The sequence below is a fragment of the Colletes latitarsis genome, chromosome 4, assembly GCF_051014445.1.
Source record: "Colletes latitarsis isolate SP2378_abdomen chromosome 4, iyColLati1, whole genome shotgun sequence".
Lineage (NCBI taxonomy): Eukaryota > Metazoa > Arthropoda > Insecta > Hymenoptera > Colletidae > Colletes > Colletes latitarsis.
The window spans coordinates 43,368,590-43,388,991 of NC_135137.1; the positions used below are offsets into that span (position 1 = coordinate 43,368,590).

Consider the following 20,402-nt stretch of genomic DNA (forward strand, 5'->3'; position numbering starts at 1 on the left):
CCAGCGAAACGTTTTAGGCGGAATTTCGTATCGCGCGATCTTCGATCCGCAAGCTGATCGTAACAACGGACCGTGTTACTTGTCGCGTCCAACTCGATTTCCGGCACAATGGAATCGGAGAACACGCACACCTAAGCTACGTAGGTACGCAAACCCGCGCACGTGTGAACGACGTGACGCACAGTACCGGCTGCCTGCCACTCGACTCAACCGCTCTAGCTGACTCCACGCAATTATAGATCCCTAATTACGAGCCCGCACGGCATGCTCGGTACACCTATGCCTCTCTCATTTCCACCCCGTCGTGCAGCCTATCCCTATTTAAGCTACCCGTATCTCGATCTCCAACCAACCCTCCACCCTCGCTTATTTCTTTTCCTCCTATCTCGCACCGATTCCTCTTTTTCTCTCGGCTCGGTTAATTAACTCCCGCCTCGATAACGGCGATAATCGTACAGAGTAATCAATCCGTCGACCATCTTTCAAACGATACGTGTTTATTAGTAATTTTTCCTTTTCGATCGGTTCTCCGATGGTCAATCTCGCGTTCGTACATACATACCTATCACATTCGTAAAATTACGTTTCCTAATATAACGGTATTTGCGTAATTAATTATAAACGCACATAAAACCGTCGATGGTTGTGTATCTGTACAGAGCGGCGCGGCGTTAAAACCGCGTCTGCGTCCAAGCGGAATACACTGACGGGTAATAAAAAGGCGTCCAAAGGAAATAAGACGACGGCTCGTCGCGTTATGGAAAATGAGCGAATTTAAAATCACGCGGTTCGCCTAACGAGCCCAGCCTGGCATACCGGTTTAACGTGTTCCCTGTCGACGTTTAAATCGACTTAAATATTTATTTCCCGCTATCGCGAGACGGTTTTTTATGCCGTTTTGCGAGTTTAACGAGGAATAACTTGTTTACGCGAGGGGGCAGCTACGTCGATATCGCGAATGCTCCACGTCGTGGCGACGGCGGATATTACGAAAATATCCGAGGCTTCGCGTAAATCTTGACCGGTGACGAAGAAACCGCGCGGTCGAAAATGGCTGGAAAATAACCGAGGAGTTTTAGCGAAATTACTTAGACCCAATTAAGTCGAGTTTACCTTAGAGCTAGGCAGGATTCGCGGCTCCAACGGTATCAAGCGACGACGGGACCACGAAAGAGAGAAAGAAGATAAAGCGAAACCAAGTCAACGACCAACACAGGGAGAGAGAGTAAGAGAAGGGCGATGGGAATTCAGTTTCCCCCTGCTAAGAGGGTTTGCTTGTATCCCCCGAGATGCGCATACGTCATCCGATTAAAATTAGTAATTAGCTAATTAACTTAAGCACGTAGTACTCCGGGCTAAGTAAGTTGACCGGCTGATTATGACGCATCGCTTCCGAGTTGGAATCTGGCCGTGTGCGTTCGCTCGTACCGGCCCGTGCACAAACAACCTTAGTAACGTTCCTTCGATTTACTTTTCGATTATTACCACTAACGTTCACAACTTCAAAGTAACAAACTATATAGAAGCCTGTAATTTATCTCGATGCATGATATGCGTATGTATGTATGTATACGCGAACTGTTAGAAACATATTTGCATTTCTGTGTATCGTATGCTGCGAGTCGATCGGGACTGACCAAACGAGTCCCCGTGGTGCTTATAGGCGTTCACCGCACACCAGTCTATATCTATGTATACTGACCGTCCAAACATTTTTCTCAACGCCTCGTAGATACCAACAGCTTCGAAAGGGTTAAATAGACGGTAATCTAAACTACACGTAGAATAGAACGGTGCGTGACAGTAGTCTCGCTCCGGAAATTCCACTTTTGTCGTACGTTCTATCGGGTCGGTGACGCGAGTAGAAAATTGATATATGCACGGAGCGATATCTAGTGGAAAAGTGTACGATATCGTGATATTCCAAGTAGCGCGAGCGAAAGGACGCGCGCCATCGAGAGTGATTCAAAAGTGCTTTCCCGTGTTCCTTAACTAACCGTTCGTCGGTCCCGTGGACGCGTCCCATCGCGCCGCGACGACCATACTCACCCCCGCCTGCCCCGTACGATCGTGACAAGGACCAGGCTAAAGGTCCTTACCCTTTCCGTCTCTCTCTCACTCTCTACTCTTTCTCTTGCACCTGCCTACACCTTACCTGCCGCTTTTCATAACGGAAAATTATCTATCTAACTTTGGACAAATATATACATATGTATATTCTCGAAACGAAATAAATTTTAGTACCAATCGCAAAGCATGCTACTCGACGATATTAAAGACTCAACATTTTCTACGCTCTCAAGGTTCCGTACACTTTTTTCACGTGCACATTCTAATGAAACAAAAATAACGTAACATAAAAGAAATATTTGATTTCCAAAAGACGCGATTCTACTAGAGCATACTTTTCACATCTATGCGACGAGGAGATTCGAACCATTCGATTCCCGACACCATCAGCCTCGCGTAATGGGACCCGTATGTATAATTTACCGGAGGACCAGTCGCGTACACGGTCTCTGTATCTCGATTAGAATTTCTTTGAACCTTCGTAGCACGGTTCCGTACGTCTTTGTGTCTGTCTGTGTCTTTCAGCTTGAATTCTCGTCGGCCGATGCGGGCTCCTACAGGCAAACGACCGACCAACGCGATGCCCCGATTCGTCTAACAAACTATTAACGCTAAATCTAAAGAATCCACCCAACAAGCCCACATTTCGGTCCGATCGAAAAAAATTTCTCACGACCCTTGATAACCGATCTAATACCATACCCTACCCTGCGTTTATCGCGTCATGTTTCGTCCTGTTAGCTCTGAGAGAAAGCAGCACCGAATAAATTACAGCTTCCCTTGGATCGACGAAACAGTAAGATTTACCTGAAACCTTTTAAAATCGATACAAACAGCTACTTATATTCGGTACAAAAATCTAATTACCGATAAATCTAAGTCGTCGTAAAAATGGATTACCATTATCCTTACCAGTTTACGCGCTACATTAAAATTAACTCACCGTCGCGTCGCGTCGCGTCGATGATATTTTTTGATGCCGATACAATAATCAAAGCTTAAACTCTGTTCGATCGATTAGTTGTCGTTACGGTTAATTGTAATTAGTGTAGGGAAAATTGATGGAGGCGGCATACGTGTAACGTTCGCGTTAATTATCTGACATGTTTAGCATGCATTACATCTACGTGTACGAGGTAACAGCAGCGTATCCATCCTACCCTTCTACTTCCACGGCTGTTACGCTCTAGCTACAGTCCATCGCGCGCGGCTACGCCAGCTAATGAGCGAAACGAGGAAATTTTCGGTAAGTTGGTAGCACGAACTTGAAATTGGAAGGAACCCGCGGGCTGCTATTAACCCTTTGCGCTCCGACGCCGACGCCGACGCCGACGCCGACGCCGACGCCGCGACGGCACGCTCTACTCGCCATCGGTTTCGTTAAAACAACTTGAACAAAACGCTCTGTCGAATATCGAATATCGTCCGAATGTAAGCGTCCATCAGAGCGTATCGTTACGATTTAACCGAGATTCGTTCCGATACGACGATCGATCGAGGAAGAACGTAACGTTGCATTCGTAATGAAAAAAACGATTCGAACATCGTAAAAAATGCAAATACATATGTAGATGGTGAATGACGGTGAACAGCAGCGGACATGTACGATCGGCTGTCCGAAATAATGCATAGAACGTGGAGTGCACGTAACGGAATAACAATTTCCTACTGCATTAATTAGAGGTCGACGAGGCGTGAAATCGAGGTTTACGAAGCGTCAACTAGTTTTACACATCGCGACGGAATAGTAACGTCGCGTCGCATCCGAATACAACACATTAGCTACGCCAGCGTGCCACGAGTTCTGTTCGCTGATAACTAAGAGATCGTTGCTTAATTAAAGCGTATCCTTTGTGTGATAAACCACAAAGAATTTCCCGGTAGATGCAAGGTTACGATATTCTGTAGAGGAAAAACGAGCGACGCGCGTTACTTTGCTAACGTTGCAATTTTAATTCGCTATAAATGTCGAAACGTCAGTTCGCAGGAATTGTGGTGTTTATTTGCGATGAACCGTGTAATGATCGGCAGCGGTCAATTAACACTTTCAAGACTGGAGTGTGTTGCGCGGATCGCACACGAGGAACGGGGATCATCGTGTATGCAGGTATCGAGGACTATGGGCGTGCACGTTACACGCGAAATAGACACCTGGAATTGGCGTTTTTGTTTCCCGATATCAATTTCGAAGCGGCGATGAAAGGCTTTTAATTGGGGCTGGCGATGCTGCTGATGGCGACTGAATCGACCAGCGTCGCTAGCTGAACGCGATAAATGCGAATGTCTCTGTCACCGCACGAAAATTCCGTGAACCGAGTCGGTCGTGTCAAAGAATTCGACGATATCTTTTTCCCCTGTTAAATACGATACGATTAGAAATGAACTCTTCCGCGGTGACTGCTGCTGCTAATAATATACTCAAAATAATACCAGAAGACAATTAGACACGCATCAAATAAATCACGCGGAAATGTATCATACTTGATAAACAAGAGCGATCCTCCTGCCTGCCGCGATCGTTCCTAAACTATCGAGTCGCGTACAACAGAATATTTTCTGATCAATCGACAAACGATCCCATATACATTTTATTTTTGCCAGTGACACGACATTTTTACCGTTTCGAGGTTATAATTAACAACCGCTTTCTAAACCCTCTTAATATACAGGGTGTTCGGCCAACCCTGGGAAAAATTTTAATGGGGTATTCTAGAGGCCCAAATAAGACGAAAATAAAGAATATCAATTTGTTGATGGAGGCTTCGTTAAAAAGTTATTAACAATTAAATTCAAAAATTTCAAATCGCTCTAAAAAAATTATTTTTCGTTACAGGGGTCAATTGCAATCATTTTTGATGAATAGACATACCCCCGAAATCCTACTCAGTTTCGAGAAAAAAAATTCAGTATTGGCGGAACTTTAAACGTTAATAACTTCTTAACGAAGCCTCCATCAACAAATTCCGAACACCCTGTATATAGTACATACCTACATACATCGAACTTTAACTCGAATGATCTGTACGATTACGTGAAATTCTAAATGTTCGATAAAACAAACATTCGAAATACCTTTATCGTACGGGTACAAGAGTGTTTCCCGTGATGATACGATGGCTAGTTGCTCGATCCTAATAGTCTCCTAATCGGTGCTACTGGAAATCGTTACATTTTACCGTATATGTATTCTATTCCAAAGTTATTTTGATCGATCGCGAGAAGTAAAATGGTCAAACGACTTGACCACGACTTGAATTTCATCCTAGAAAAAGCAACAGAGACGGGACTTGTTGTCCATCTGGCGACTAAACGATGAAACAGAGAACAAACATTCGAGCGATAACTTCCTTGGACGTTACTTTACCTTTGAATCGCGCATAATCACTTCCGTTCGTTATCGTATAGACGGCACTTACGTCTGCAGATTGGTCGTGACCAAAATATACACATGTGCATGAAACGAATGAGAAAACTGTTGTTACAATTTCTGGTAGCAGGATCTTACGACGTTATAAAATTGTTCAAAAGTGCGGTTCTGTTTCCCGTGATTCGTGTTTTACGTGCGATTGCGACGATGAACGATCAAGCATCCGAGATAAATTGGTTAAAATTAAACTCTGGCAGAAACTAACAAAGGCGAAGGACGGGTAGAGAAAGGATGACGAGAACGGTGATGGGTATAGGGACGAAGCGTAGAATGGGGAATGGGCAAACAGTGCGCAATTAACGTTCGACCATTAAATATGTACGCGGGTTACTGCGCCACGATACGTGTGCAGGCTAGCGCGCATACATCGGCTATCGAACGCTCGCGCGCCACTACCGATCTCTTCTTGCAGCCTGTTGGCACAGCCGCTTGATTAGTTCCGCCATATTTACATATCATTAGCCGAGTGTTTGTTCGAGCCGAGGATTCCCCTCTCGCGCGTCACCGCCGTTATTCGTCAATATGGGAAATAAAACTTATTACGCCGGTCAAAATACCGTATCGACAAAAATCGTTCTCACGAAAGCTATTTTAACGTATAGAATATATACGGTACATTTATCGTCCTGTAAATTCGAATCAATTTCTCTGACCAATTAAACTCGATCTATTTAAAATAGCTTTTGTGTTTTTCTTCGTCAACGAACACGCTGACCGCGTCAATCAGAAAACTCTACATAGAATCTGAAATTTATTACATTTCAGTTTCACTTTATTCATAAAAATACGAATTTCGATCTTAATCTCGTTGCCTACATTGCATAACAATTTTCTCTGTTTTCAGCTTTTCTTATTTTATACACTAGTTAAATGTATCGGACAAGCTGACGGTAATTGCCGCGCGAGGAAAAAAAAAAAAAAAAACCGCAATAAATAGATTAACGAACTTGCTTAATTTATGAACGCCCAATTTATGATCGGACAAATTATCTCGTCGATAACATCATGGTCAGTTATCGGTGTATAAGTCGTAACGTTCGGCACAATGTAATTGGTGAAAGACATCCGCCTATGATCGCGGAGTGAAATGTAGTGAATACTGCTACATCGATTCATCGAAGGAAATGCTTGCGAGCGAATTTCGGAAAATTATACGCTAAAGTTAATAACGACCTTCTCGCTCTCCTACCTTCTTTCTCTAAGCATTCGCTTCGATGTAAAATATTTAAAAAGAACGGCTCTCTTACGCTTCGTTCGCAAGAAACCGTATCCGAATCGTACAATTAAGGTGGTACGTTACTTCGATAACGTTTTATCTACTTGTTAACGTACACGCAATCTTAACGCCTAAGTTTTCGATTACGGTAACGCATCATTTTGATTAACGTTTTTACTTCCCTCGCATCATCCCACTTAATTTCAATATGGCGACATCCAAATCAGTCTATTTAATCGTACACGCGTCTCGTGCATATCCGTAGAAATTATTGTAAAAAGTACCATTTTTAAATTACTATTAAGGCAGTATGGTAATATGACTCGGCTTACGTACGTAGACTTCCCTTTTAAGTCTTTCTATCCTTTCGCAGATCAGAATCTGTCAGATATGTGCGTGTTTCGTACACGTCGGTATTGCAAATGAACAGTGTTTTAAAACTTTTAACTCGGTGATTCGACAACTCGGTCCGTTGAAATAATTTTACAGAGATACTACACGGCGTACAAAGTAATTCGGTAGCAATATTATCAATCGACCTTCAAAACGTATACCAGTGCGTAAACTACACAAGCGAATCGGTATCTATATTAATTTCTCAATGAATTGCATAATGTTCAATAGGAAGAAACTCGAACTTGGTCCTCACGGTTCGTTAATTATGTATCACGTAAAGAACAAGGAGAACGGCTAATGGGCAATAATTAATAAATAAACGAACGGATAACGTAGATAATAATATTAAAATCGCAAAGTAATTGTAGCATCTGTATAGAGTGAAACGTAAATGGTACTTGATTACCATCGTTATTATCGCTGTTGCAATCGATATTGTTGATGTACAAACGATTACAATTGTTTCACAAGGTAACACAGAAGAGTTGAAACTGCCTACAAAGATCTGCAGCCGTTACGAGTAACCTAATTCTTTCTTTCTCTAGATAATATTCTAGATAAGTAACAGACACAAATGCAGTACTGAACATGTACAAGTTTGAGAAACTTTGAAAAGTATGTACAGTAACTCCTCGATTAAAATTACTAACTCGACCCGCTTAGAAACTTTTTAACGTAGGCAATTTCCTATCCGAAAGGAAAGCCTGTCGAGGAGAATGAAGAACAAATACACCGAGTGCGTACAAGCGGTCAATGACGAAATAAATGTTTTTTTTTTGCTTTCTTTCCTTTTCTTTCTTTTTATATTTTTTTTATATCTTTGTGCCAACTAATCGGCAAACTTTTCTCAGCGAAAATTAATTTAAACGTTCTTCTTCTTTGTACTATAATATTTATAATTATACATTATTCGAATCATTTTTTCTCAAAATTTCAATCGCGTATAATTAAAAATTGTTCGAACAAAGTCATGTTTGGGCTAATTTAAAAATATACAAAATTCGATTGTCGTCGGCGGACGAACTTGAATCCCATCCATGTATTTTACCACTTTTGTCTGATTGTAAGACTGCTAGCCTGTACGAGTCGACAGGTTGCTCGTAGCGAAGAAATATCAATAGTTTGCGACGATAATTTCGGAACTATTACGATGAGGATAAAAATTGGTAGCTTTAACGTGGAGTTACTGTATCTAACGAGTGCCTTGAACGTAAGCAACCAACCAACCAACCAATCAATCAACCAACCAACCAACCAACCAACCAACCAACCAACCAACATCAATCAATGAGAGAATAAAGAAAATATCTAGCAATGAGCATAAACGACGCGTTAATACCGCATCCAAAGGTAACTAACTCTAACTAGTGGCAGCATTGCTACAATCAGTTTCCAGCATAGCTGATTCGAACTGTTCGAGTACCTGCATGCTCTCCGGGGACACAGCACTAATGCCCAAACGTTCTTTGTATCCGTTTCCGGACAATCGTCGCCGAGAATACTCGATAGTGTCGTTCATCGCTTGTTCAGGAGTATCGCTGTCGCTCGTACTGCTAACGCTGCTGCTACTGGTTGACCGTCTGCCACTGGATAAGTCTTGTCTCTCGGTATCAGCCTTATCGTCAGGAACTGAGACCTCGTTGCGAAGCTCTAAGAAATTGCTTTGTGCGTTACAGAGGGATGCAGCAGAGTTTTGCCGATCCCTTCGATTGTTCGATACAATTTCCGCGAGAGATGAGATGCGCCTTGGATAACAAGTCGCATCGGTTCGACACGTACCGACCATTGCATTATCCTCCTCGTCATGATCGGTTTCGCGTTCGATTCTAATATACGCATTAGCACGTTTACGTTCATACGTAATAATATCTGCCGTTCGTGTCAACGATTTCGAAGTGGAATCAAACGTATCGATGCTCTTGGTCATTACATTCTCTTTCTTTTGCCCCTTCATCGCTGCGATTCTATTCGACAGCCAACTGGTCTGTTTCACCTCTCGATCGGTGAAATCATCTTCAAAGTTACCGGATAACAAGGGCCTCCTGGTAACGAACTCGTTGCTATTTGTATCCTCATCCGCGGTTTCACCGATATCGATCTCGTTTTTCTCGGAACTAGTGCCGCTCTTGTATACTAGCTTTGCTCTAGGTGGCGCTGGTAGATGCGCTTCTTCCAATTTCACGTGCTCGAAGAATTTTGTGATGGCACCGCGCTGCGACTGGACCGGAGATTCGTTTCGTTCGCTTGACTCCAACTGGTAGTCTTCGTGATACAATTGTTGCCGACCAAGGGCGGAGTCTTTGTCAGCTGCGCCGAAATCTCGTGAGTCTCGAGAATTATCGGTGACGATATAGGACTTGTTATGGCCTGCGAACAATGAGTGGAGAAGACCACCGGTTCTTGGCCTGTACTTTGAACGACCACTGTACACGGTTGCCTCCTCTGGCTCGAGTGTCTTTGTGATTTGTAATTGTTTATCGGATTCGGCACTATCGTAGGAAGGTAGTAGGATTTCTGCGGCTCTGACAGATCGCAGCTGATTGATACCGAATTTATTTCGCGACTGTCTCGCCCTGGACTTTCGCCCGTTGAAAGACGATCGTTCCAATTGATACTCGGCTGTAATGGAGAGATTCTCGGTGTCGATGATACGGTTAAGCGCGGGTACTGCGCGATTTGTTTGTTTCTTACGGTTACGAGCGACGACGGTGTCGGGCAACTGCTTGCCGACGAACACAGAAGAGTGGGCGACTGAGATTTCGGTCTGAAGGCGAGAGCTGTAGCCTGATGTGGTTGGCAACTTATAATTGAACATTGTGGCGTGACTTTGGTCTTCGGAAGACTGGCTAGACCTTCTGGCTGGTTCTGTGATTTTTTTGACGATGAGGTATGACTGATGTTTCTCGGATTGGACGCTGCTAACTGGTAGCTGATAGGTGTAGGACACTTGAGGTTCTGCCCTGTCGACATAGGCGATGCTCGATCGGGGCAACTGATTGAGGACGATGGAGGAGTAGGGCACACCGCTCTCTCGTTGTTCGGTGTTGATGGCCGAGGAAGGCCCGACATCCGACTGGTTGACGGTTGATGAAGAGACGCTGTTTGAGGAGATTGGGATAAGGAAGGTCGAAGAGGGAAGCTGACTGATGCCGATGGCAGTGGCAGTGGAGAATCCCCGCTTTTTCTGAGCTGCATCACTTTTATGAAGTCCACAAGACGCTTTATAGATCTCTGAGTCTTCTCTTGTTTTCCTAATAATTCCTGGCGCGTGCGATGATGTAGCTGTGAGAATAAAAATTAAACGGTTAGTTACACAAACGATCAACACCGTGAAAACCGAAAGTTAAAACTTAAACGTCACGTTGACCTTCTAACTGTTTAATATCGTAACAAAGATGAGCATGCTCTTACTTAATACACGATGTGACGAACAAATCGAATCCGAATATTTGCCGATTTTTCCAATTACGAATCTACTACGAACGCGCCTTTCTTAAATATCTTTCTCGTACACGAATACACTATACACGCGTAAACTATTTAACGCGATCAAAACTATGTTTGTAACTGATATCAAATGCATAAGCAATACACAATTTGAATTTAGGAAGAAGAAAGGATGAAACATTAATATCACTTTTTTACAAAAACATTAAAGTCGGAACTGTTCGTGAAGGAAGCATCGTGCATTCCGTGTTTTCACGGATTAACGAATAGAATTATTGCTGTAGACTCGTATAGTACACGCGATTAAATATATTATGTACAATCTAATTAAATATAACTAATTGTTATGCGCATAGACTCTACAGCAATAATGTTAATAGATGTTACAAGATGCCAGAGATAAATCGATTCTTCGGAAGCTAGAGAATCAATTTCCGCTAGAGAAAAAAAAAAAAAAAAAAAAAAAAAAGAAAAGAAAAAGAATCGATTTGTCTTTGTGAAATAATATTCAAAACGAAAAAGACAAGGAGAAACGTAGAGATCTTGCAGGTTCTCACCGATGAAAAAACAAAAGAGATGGAAAACATTTGCGTACAATTTCATTAAATGAACAGCATTCCAAATCAAAATAAATATTTATGAATTTCTTTCTACGCAGGCCACAGGACGAACCTGAAGTGACTGGCCGAGTAGTTGTGAGCGTTTTTCCAACTCGTAAACCTGCAATCTCAGATCCGAGTTTCGCTCGCGCAGCTCATATCTTTCTCTCTCTTTCTCCTCTGCAAGACATTTCGCGTTCAATACACGTTGCTTTTTTGTGCCCTATTACCGACGATCGACCAAAAAGTTCTTCTTAATTGCAAATTCTTCTGCCGTATTCGAGGAGCCGGTCTCACTCGCGGACACTTCTTCCGGCAGGCTGCTCTCTCGTTTATTCTCTCTGTGTGCTTACGCTCAATAAAGTCTGCGGCAACGCTGCGATACCTCGTTGCACGTTAAATCTAGAAATTGTGGACCCATGTTACACAATTTCCTGCTCTTCGTTGGTACAACGTGCTTGCATTATCTACTTGTTCTCTGTATTGTTGTTTTTTTTTTTTTTTATCATATATCGAAACTATATGGTAACTTTCGATTATCGAATATAACCGGAAACGGCGCTTTGTCTCTTTCATTAAGCATATAGGATATACATTGAATGGATCCCGGATGGTCTCGCCGCGAAATGAGATAAGCGTGCCACGAACATTCATAACAAGCTAGTGTCTGCAGGAAACAAGAACTTTTTTGTCAATCACACGATCAACGTTACTACAGGTAAAAATCCTTTGAAAGACCAAGGACGATTTACCGAATTCTTCGTCCTTGTTGAACGACGGGCGTCCTTGATCGTCGTCCTCCTCTCCTTCTTCGCCATCATCGATCTCTTCCTCCTCTATCAACGCACACTTGGGACATATTCTCGGCGGTGCCGGTGATATGGAATGACAGGATACATGATAATTGGATGCACAATTTTCACACACCGTAAGTGTACCTGTAGTAAGACGTAATTCGTCAATAAATATTTACGTTTCTAATAATTATGTTGATAAACTCGATCAATTGTAACTTGGAAATCAACGAGCTGTTCTTGGGAAGAAACGTTCACAACGTACCTGGATTTCTACAAGTTATACAGACTGCCGAATCATTGCTGATCCTTTCGATAGTCAGACTGGAAGGTAAGCCTGGTATGTGTACAGCCTTGTTGCCAATCGATTGAACTGTTTTTACAGTAGGAACGGTAGGTAATTGAATTTGACTGGTCCCATTTTCGACCTTGACCTTGTTGGTGAAAACTTTACTTTCGGTTACGTTTCTAAGAATATTCGGCCTCGTAGTAGATTTCTGTAGTGGGATCAAAGACTTCATCACAGTTCTCGACGACGGCGGTGAGGTTGATTTCAGCGGTAAAACCTTTACAGGGGGAGGCGAAGGTCCGTTCATACGCGCGGTTGTTTGGCGTGTTTGCGGAACATTTCCAGACTGCAAGTACGAGTGTCTTTTCCGTTTCTGAAACATGGAAATACGTAGTTAATATTAACGAAAAAGGTAGCCTAATAAATAATGAATTATACATATAACAGCACACTGAAACTTACCGTTGGCACGTCTAGACTGGAATAAACAAATTGTGGATTGGCGGTACTACGACGTTTTCTTTCGGCCCTTCTGTTCTGCAATTCGGCGCATGTTCCAGTAGTAATAAGACCAAGAACGCTCAGAAAATTAATTTTTTCAATTGACTCGAGCTTGCACTCCTTTTCCGATTCTTCTTTTTCAGACTTTTCGTTCGAATTCTCGTCCATAGAAACTTCGATAACGTCGTCCTCGCCAGAGATAGTTTCCACCGAACTTGGCCGTTCTCTAAGCACGATATTATCGTATTACTAACTCGCGAGAAATATTAAAACTAAACCAAAGTCACTCACTTTGTCCGTATATTGTTCCGAGTAGGCGATGGTACATCGCCGTTTCTAACGATTTCTTCATAGTCATCTTTCGAACTTTTTGTACTGAAGTCGTTTCCGGTGGTCTTGAGTTTCGTCTCGTTGTTGTTGGTAATGTGATTATTGTTGTTCAAGCCGAGAAGCGATGCGATAGAAACTTTCGCCCCGTTCGCATTCTCCGTTTTGAACGTCTCGACCTCTTTGCGCAGCCGCTGGACAACTTGCTTCTGCGTATTAAGATTGAAAACTATGAGCACTGGTCGGTCAGTGATCTTGGGTAGAAAACTTTCTTGGCAGACTGTGTTGCAGATCGTTTAAATACGAATTGGTGCCGTCGAGCGCCGAGTAAATATACATGTATTCTTAGCAAACTGTCCCATAAATTAGGAAAACTGCGTCGAACCACCTTAACGGAGTTCTATTATCCATATAAATAATGAAAAATAAACAAATAATCCGGAAAATAAATATCAGCCGAGTCAATTACCTACTGATTTTTCCTACCTTTCTTCTACATATTATAATACTTGGACGATACCGTCCGACGAGCATCGATCTCTTGGACCAACTTGCCGAAACAAAGCAACAAACACAAAGATTTGCTTGGCTCTCGAATACATCATACACCTATCTATACATAGGTCTCGAGGGGGACCTTTTGTTTTTTATGTAACGTTTAACGCGATACGGAGCGTATAACGCGAAGAAACGAGCGTGAAAAACGATGGAAAGTCGGCAAGAAGAAAAAGGAGAGGAGAGGAGAGGAGAGGAGAGGAGAGGAGAGGAGAGGAGAGAAGAAAGAGAGAACGGGAAAATTTCGTAAAGAGCTGAAAACGTTTCTGCGGGACATTTTATTGATTGAGCCCCTCGCTGCTGCCCGGCCCCCCACTCTGCTTCCTCTTCGCCAAAGTTCCATTCTCTCGCTTGCTCTATGTGCTCTCTTATCCCCGTCTCACTCCCTCCGGCAACTCCTGGTTCGTGTATCCGTGTGTACACCCGTTCCGTTCTCTCCCTCCTCTCCTCTCGACTCACCAAACCATGCCGAGCACCATCTTTATCCATTTCTATCCGTTTACGTATCTCCTTTGCTCCGTCAGCAATCTACCTGGATCGGTCGTTTATTTACCAGCGAGAAAAACGAAGAAAAAAACCGGCGGGCACGGTCACGGGGAACAAACGTATCAAGAGGGCTGAGGAGGATTAGCACAGAAATGTTTAGGAAAGGACGATGCGACATAGCTAAACCGCATCTACCAGGACCTCTTCGAAAGGAGGATTGCCTTGGTATCGATTCTTCGTAAATTTACGAGTCTCGAAAGAAACGCGTCAAAAAGCAATTTAAACGCTGTACGGGAGCCTGGAACTGTTGCGGTCCTATCAATAGACCAGCAATCATTATTCAAAGTGTTCAAAGTCAAATCAACTGGCGTATTCAGAGTATATGTAGATTGTAAAACTGATATAGCGTTATATTTTACGCATATTCGAGCAAAAATTAAGCAAATATTTTTCGTTAAAAGATTATACATCGTTTCGTAGGAGATACCGCAGAATGGCTTTATCTTTTTAATCAAATAAAAAATGTTTTATTTTTCAATGAATCTGACACGTTACGCATGCATTTAACGATAGACTGGGAATTTTTCGGAATTTTCCAAGTTTGTTCACATCGTATAAAACAAAGTTCTGTGAAAAAAGTCACGTAAACGATAAGTACAATAACAAATTGATTTTCGCACGTTGTAATATCATCGTAGACTTGACTTGTCGCCTGCCCCTCGATGATATGTACTGCTGTTTAGCATTGCCCGTAACAACATCTGCTCACCTTGGCCAGCCCAGACCCTTCAAAGTGCTACAGCCTAACATCGCTTCTGCTTTGTCCCTGAACTGTTAACACTCGACACACTCAAGGCCACTACCGTCTTCGTTCCCTACAGTTCGTACGACCTCGTTATATCGTTCTTTCGCCAAATATCCTGCAGTATACATCTGCTGCAAGCTAATGCAAGATCGATACGAAAAGTTGATTCGATTACGTTTAGGAAATTTTTCAAACTTGTCTGATTAGAATCAGCAACACGTATCGGCCAGTTTAAATAATAATACTTCACCGAACATGTATACATACATATAATAGGAAAATGCGTGCATTCAATGAATCCACAAGCTAAAGCAAGGTCGATACACGACTCGGGGAACAATCCTCAACCTTGTCGTCGTAATTAAGTACAATGAACAAAGTTCTACGCGATCGAACAATTGCACAACTTATACGCTATTTCGTTTCGATAAATTTTATACTAAATTGTTTGGCTATCGGGGCGAATTTTGATCGTTAAAAAAATAACGTTACATGGGTAATACACAGTTTCGATAAAAACACATACATTCGAAAGTACCGAGTTTTCACGCGATCGACGCGCATCGATTAAATAAAATTTTTAATCTTTCGAAAGGGTTAAACTTTCCTCGACTTTAAAACAGTTCCCATTTCTTACAATTTCCCGGTATCCAGACATTCATTAGACGCGACATCGTTCCTATTCACACGGAACGACGAACAAACTTAAATATGGAACGTTCACGAACACGTCTGGCCTGGATCATCGCGAAAGAGTGAAGAAGCTCGAGAAAATCAATTCTCAACTTACCTGGCATCTTCCCAACGACACGATGTGCAAGTGAATCTTTTGTATCTGATCGAGAATGTCTGTGTTCTGCAAAGCAAAAGATATACATATATCATTTTACAAATCGCGATGCATTACGTTCCTACGAGTATTGTGTTCAAACCGGCAATCTTTTACCATAAAAACGTAAACATGAAAACAACGAAAAAATCTTTTACTTTCTATCCATAAAGTTACAATCGACTTCCCTCTACTTCAATGCGGTTAAAGACGTATACATATACCTAAATATGCAACTGCCGTAGTATTGCAACGATGACATAAGAATTAGTCACACACGGAAGACGATCAATTTACGCACCGCCTAACCGACACGTAACAGTCACAATCGTCTAATTATAGTTCTTTATAGTAGATAATGGCGTGTTTTCAATTAGAACGAAAATTTCGTTGTTATTATAACGAGTAACGCGGACGATTAAAAGAAATTATTAACGAATGAAAGTGATAATTATTCGGTTACGTACAAGGAAACTTTCACTTGGAAGACACAAGACAGATACGTTTTAATATTCACTGACTATTACAAAAAATAATTTATTAAATTTAAATTGTTTACTAGATTAGAAAAGAAAAAATTACTTACATTCGGATCATCCTTCAATTTGCCCACGCAGATCTGTAATTCAAGCAAAAAGTTTCAGATTAATTACACCCTTAAAGATAATTAGAATATTTCTTTCAGAAATTCACGGTTTCGCTTTCAAAACAGTAATCGTCTCGTTGGCCGTGCAACAACATTGTGCATGGCTTGAGCGTATTAGGAAAATTTCTAAACAGAAAGAAACGTATAAATTCTTATGCTAAGAATTGTATAGTTTACATTCAATTCTAAACAATCGAAACACTTTGAAAATCGTTACGAATAGTACTTGTCCAACAAATACGAATAAGATGTAGTATATTAAACGTGAGATACAACATGCAGTAGTGAGCTTGAAAAATAATTTTCGTACTTTCTGAAATTCGCAAACCGATAATATTCCACAGTTGTTTCCCGACAATCGACGCATCGTTAAAATGGTCAACGAACAGGACGAACAGACTTGTCCTAACCGATCCATAAATACACATGTACGCCGCACACGAATATCGATTTACTTACCTAATTAACCTAAAACCTATTATATGTATACATTTTTATTTGTATACCTATATTAGAACTTGATGCAATTCCCAATAAATGTTTGGAAAAGCAGAAAAGGTTATGAAGAAGAACTAAAAATGGAACGAGCAATACCGACCGAAAGTATTTGTAACCATGATCGGAATGAAAAACTTGAATTTCGAGAACTAACGCGAGACAAGGTCGGTAGAGTAGAGCCCAATGCCGATCATGCGCCGAGATACATGTGTACTTTCCCCCGCGTTTCTGTTAGTTAATAAAAGTTTGCTGCTTAATGGCGAAACAGGCACTCGCGTATGTACGTACGATGTGATATTATCGGTTTATGTTTATATATTTCCAACGTACATTGGAATCCCGTTGATAAAATACTTAAACTCTATGTGCATTTGTAATGCAAGCTCGTCAATTCGAAAAAACGTTCATAAAAGATTTCAAATACAAACAATATGTGAATTTTAACGATAACTGCTCTTTAAATGCTCGGATAAACAAATTTCACGAGTTCTTTATTAAACATTTTATTTTATAAAAAAACAAAAGAATAACGGAGAAGAAATTCCTGATACGATGAAACATAATGAAAGCTGTTTGTCAAATAAAAGTGGATGGTTAAATTAAAGTTTACGAGAGTGTGTTAAAAGAAAGAACGAATTAATCGAAGGCAAAAGTAGATAGGAGAAAGAGAACAAACGCGAGAAAGAAGGAGAATAGGGCTATAGGAGTTAAAACAAATGAGAGAGAGAGAGAGAGAGAGAGAGTGAGAGGGAGAGGGGGGGGGGGGAGATCAACCGAACAAGTGAGTAACTGAACGAAGGAAGAAGAGAGACAGAATGTTGGTTCTCAAAGTCATGCGACGACGCATCGGTCGAAGCACTCTACCACAAAGGTTAAGGTCTGAACACTGGTTCACCTTCGAGTTTGTATGATTCGTAAAAAAAATAATCATTGCTCTGTACATACTTGCACGATAATTTAAATCGAGTAAAAGTTCCATCGGAGCTTGTGTTACGATTCTTTCGTTTTTCATGACAAAACACATTGTCCGTGCAGTCCAAGATGGAACAATTTCACAAATGCTCAGTACATACAAGTGAAAAGAACGTCGAGTGTTACTTTCCTTAATTAGACGTACATGTCACGTTAACTAAGTTTACGTTAGTGTTACACGCTAATTGGACATCTTTGATTACGATGATTGTTTCACGAATCTTCGAAGAATTTACGTTAAAGGAACGAGTTCCGTAAATGCAGTATAGGAGGTGTGCATTTATGCACGCGCGCACGTACCTTGTGCGTACATGCGTTCATGCACGCATTGTGCGTGAGGACACAATGTCAGGAAAATTGGGCAAAAGATGTACATGTAAAAAAAATTTTGATCGTGATCAATCACCGATTACTTTATAACCTTTTCTAGGAAATAACTAATTAAATTTCGAAAGATACGGATTAAATATCTTGGAAAATTTTCTATCCGTCGATTATTTATCGAACGCGTTACCTAGATTGTTCAATCAATAGACGACAACGCGTATAATAGAAGCAAAACTTTGGTTGTTGGTCGTCCAAGAATCATTCGTTAACTTACTCGCTTACTCGTTCCTTCGGCTTCGTACTCTCAATCTTTAAATCGCTATCGACATACATGCATGCACAGTCGCGGAACTCACCTGATGATCGCGTATGGCATTTTTCAGCTTATTTTGCACGGCAAGAATTTCTGCTTGCAAATTCTTCGATATCTCCATATTTTTACTATATGCGATTATTCGTTTTTCCTCCCCGTTCAAAAATCCGGCCGATTTTAGCGAGAGAAGAGGAGGACGGGAAACCCCTCCTCCCTCCTCCCTCTCACTCTCACTCTCCCACCAAATTGACGAGAACAGCGGTATACGCTCCGATCAACCGCACGCACGGCGCGCACCAGCCACCAACTTTTCGAGCCACCGCGACGACACTCGACCGTTTTAACTTAGGAAAATCGAACAGGTAAAAATGTCACAGACGCACTTTGTCACTTCGTTACAGACGTACATATGAATATCCTTGTTTCACGACACTGATCGGACGAAATAACGTCGTGAAACCGCGTACCAAAGCGAATTGTTCGCTCATCAACGAGCGTCTGTGCTGCCACCAGCACTGTTGCCTCCGTACACGGACGTGCCAAGTTGCTCGAGATCCCCTGACACCCCTGGCCCGTGCTCTCGATCTTTCTCTCTTTCTCCCTCGCCCTTTCTTCTTCCCTCACGTTGCGTTATATGCCCAGGGATCCGACGCGCTCCTTGAAAGCGAGTTTTCGCGCCAAGCTTGTACAACCGGTATCTACGATACGCGGAAGAGCCACCCAATTTATGTTACAATTTTATTTAACTTGTATTTTCGTTCGCGTTCGACACCAGCACGATTTCCACTCACGAATTTACAAAAACACAGGACGTTCGAGGAAAAGATTTTCTCGAGACAGATCTTTTACGATAGTGAACGTTGGTAATGCCGACGATAGTGGCGCCACATATTTGCGATTACGAAACGAAACGAAACGGCGTTCACGATAGGAGACAAGCGTACTCGTTTCTCAAAGCCGGAGACGCGTTTCGGAATTTCTGCGCATTTGAAGACACGTCTTAATATGGCTACACTTATTAGGCACATTAAATTACATTAATAGTTATATCCTGCAACGTCCCGAACGTTTCTTTTACTTATATTCATTTATTTTTATATACATATACCACTCGACATAACGAATTTTTCACATAGATTACGTTAAGTCGTTTATGGACGTATTTTCATTAAAACCACAAAACTAGTATATTTACTATTTTATACGTTTAAAACTTTAAAAATCAGACTTTTCGTATGCATAGTACGACCAGAATGAAAATAATATTTAAAAGTTATTTCATATTACAAGTTGTACAAGTAAGTTATTATAATATACCAATTTAATGCATCTGTTATCGAATGCGTTCTTAACATTGGACATTTCATATACATATAAACTATTAGTAGCTTCTACAGGAAATACATATAAATATATACGAGAGTGAAATTTAAATCGATCGTTTATTTGCACACGATAGTAGTACAATATATCACGTGATCTTTCATCACGCACACATGTGTAAGCTATACATACATACATACATACATATACATAGTTTAACGAATAGATATAAATGTACTCGCATAGAAAGATATCAGAATCTCTTTACCTCTTTGTTCGTGGAAGAGTATGTATGTACATACTTGTATCGTAGAAATGTTTGGTTATTCTCTGCACTGACACACAGAGTTATATGTATACCTTACAATTTATGTTGGGTGCAGAACTTCCCTTCGAATATTTCTTTACAAGAACCAAAAAGTTTAAAAAACAGCAAATATTAAAAATATTACTTTGACGGAATACGTTCACGACAATTTTTCCTAAACCTTGAAATGTATCTGTCATGATTCTAGATTATACTTACGATTGATAATCGCGTGTTTAATAATAATCAAACCTGAACCACCCAATTAGATATGA

The 20,402-nt window shown here is 41.3% G+C and overlaps 1 protein-coding gene across 1 annotated transcript; it reads right to left on the minus strand.

Annotated features, from left to right (window-relative positions):
• Positions 1-7,663: 7,663 nt before the first annotated feature.
• LOC143341403 (uncharacterized) lies at positions 7,664-19,050 on the minus strand. Its single transcript, XM_076764308.1, has 8 exons — positions 18,541-19,050; positions 16,328-16,360; positions 15,703-15,768; positions 13,031-13,275; positions 12,701-12,965; positions 12,215-12,611; positions 11,908-12,093; positions 7,664-10,391 (listed from the first exon to the last, which is right to left on the minus strand). Exons 1-8 carry the CDS (start codon positions 18,616-18,618, stop codon positions 8,470-8,472), a joined length of 3,192 nt encoding a protein of 1,063 aa, XP_076620423.1. The 5' UTR covers positions 18,619-19,050; the 3' UTR covers positions 7,664-8,469.
• Between the last annotated feature and the right edge of the window lie 1,352 nt (positions 19,051-20,402).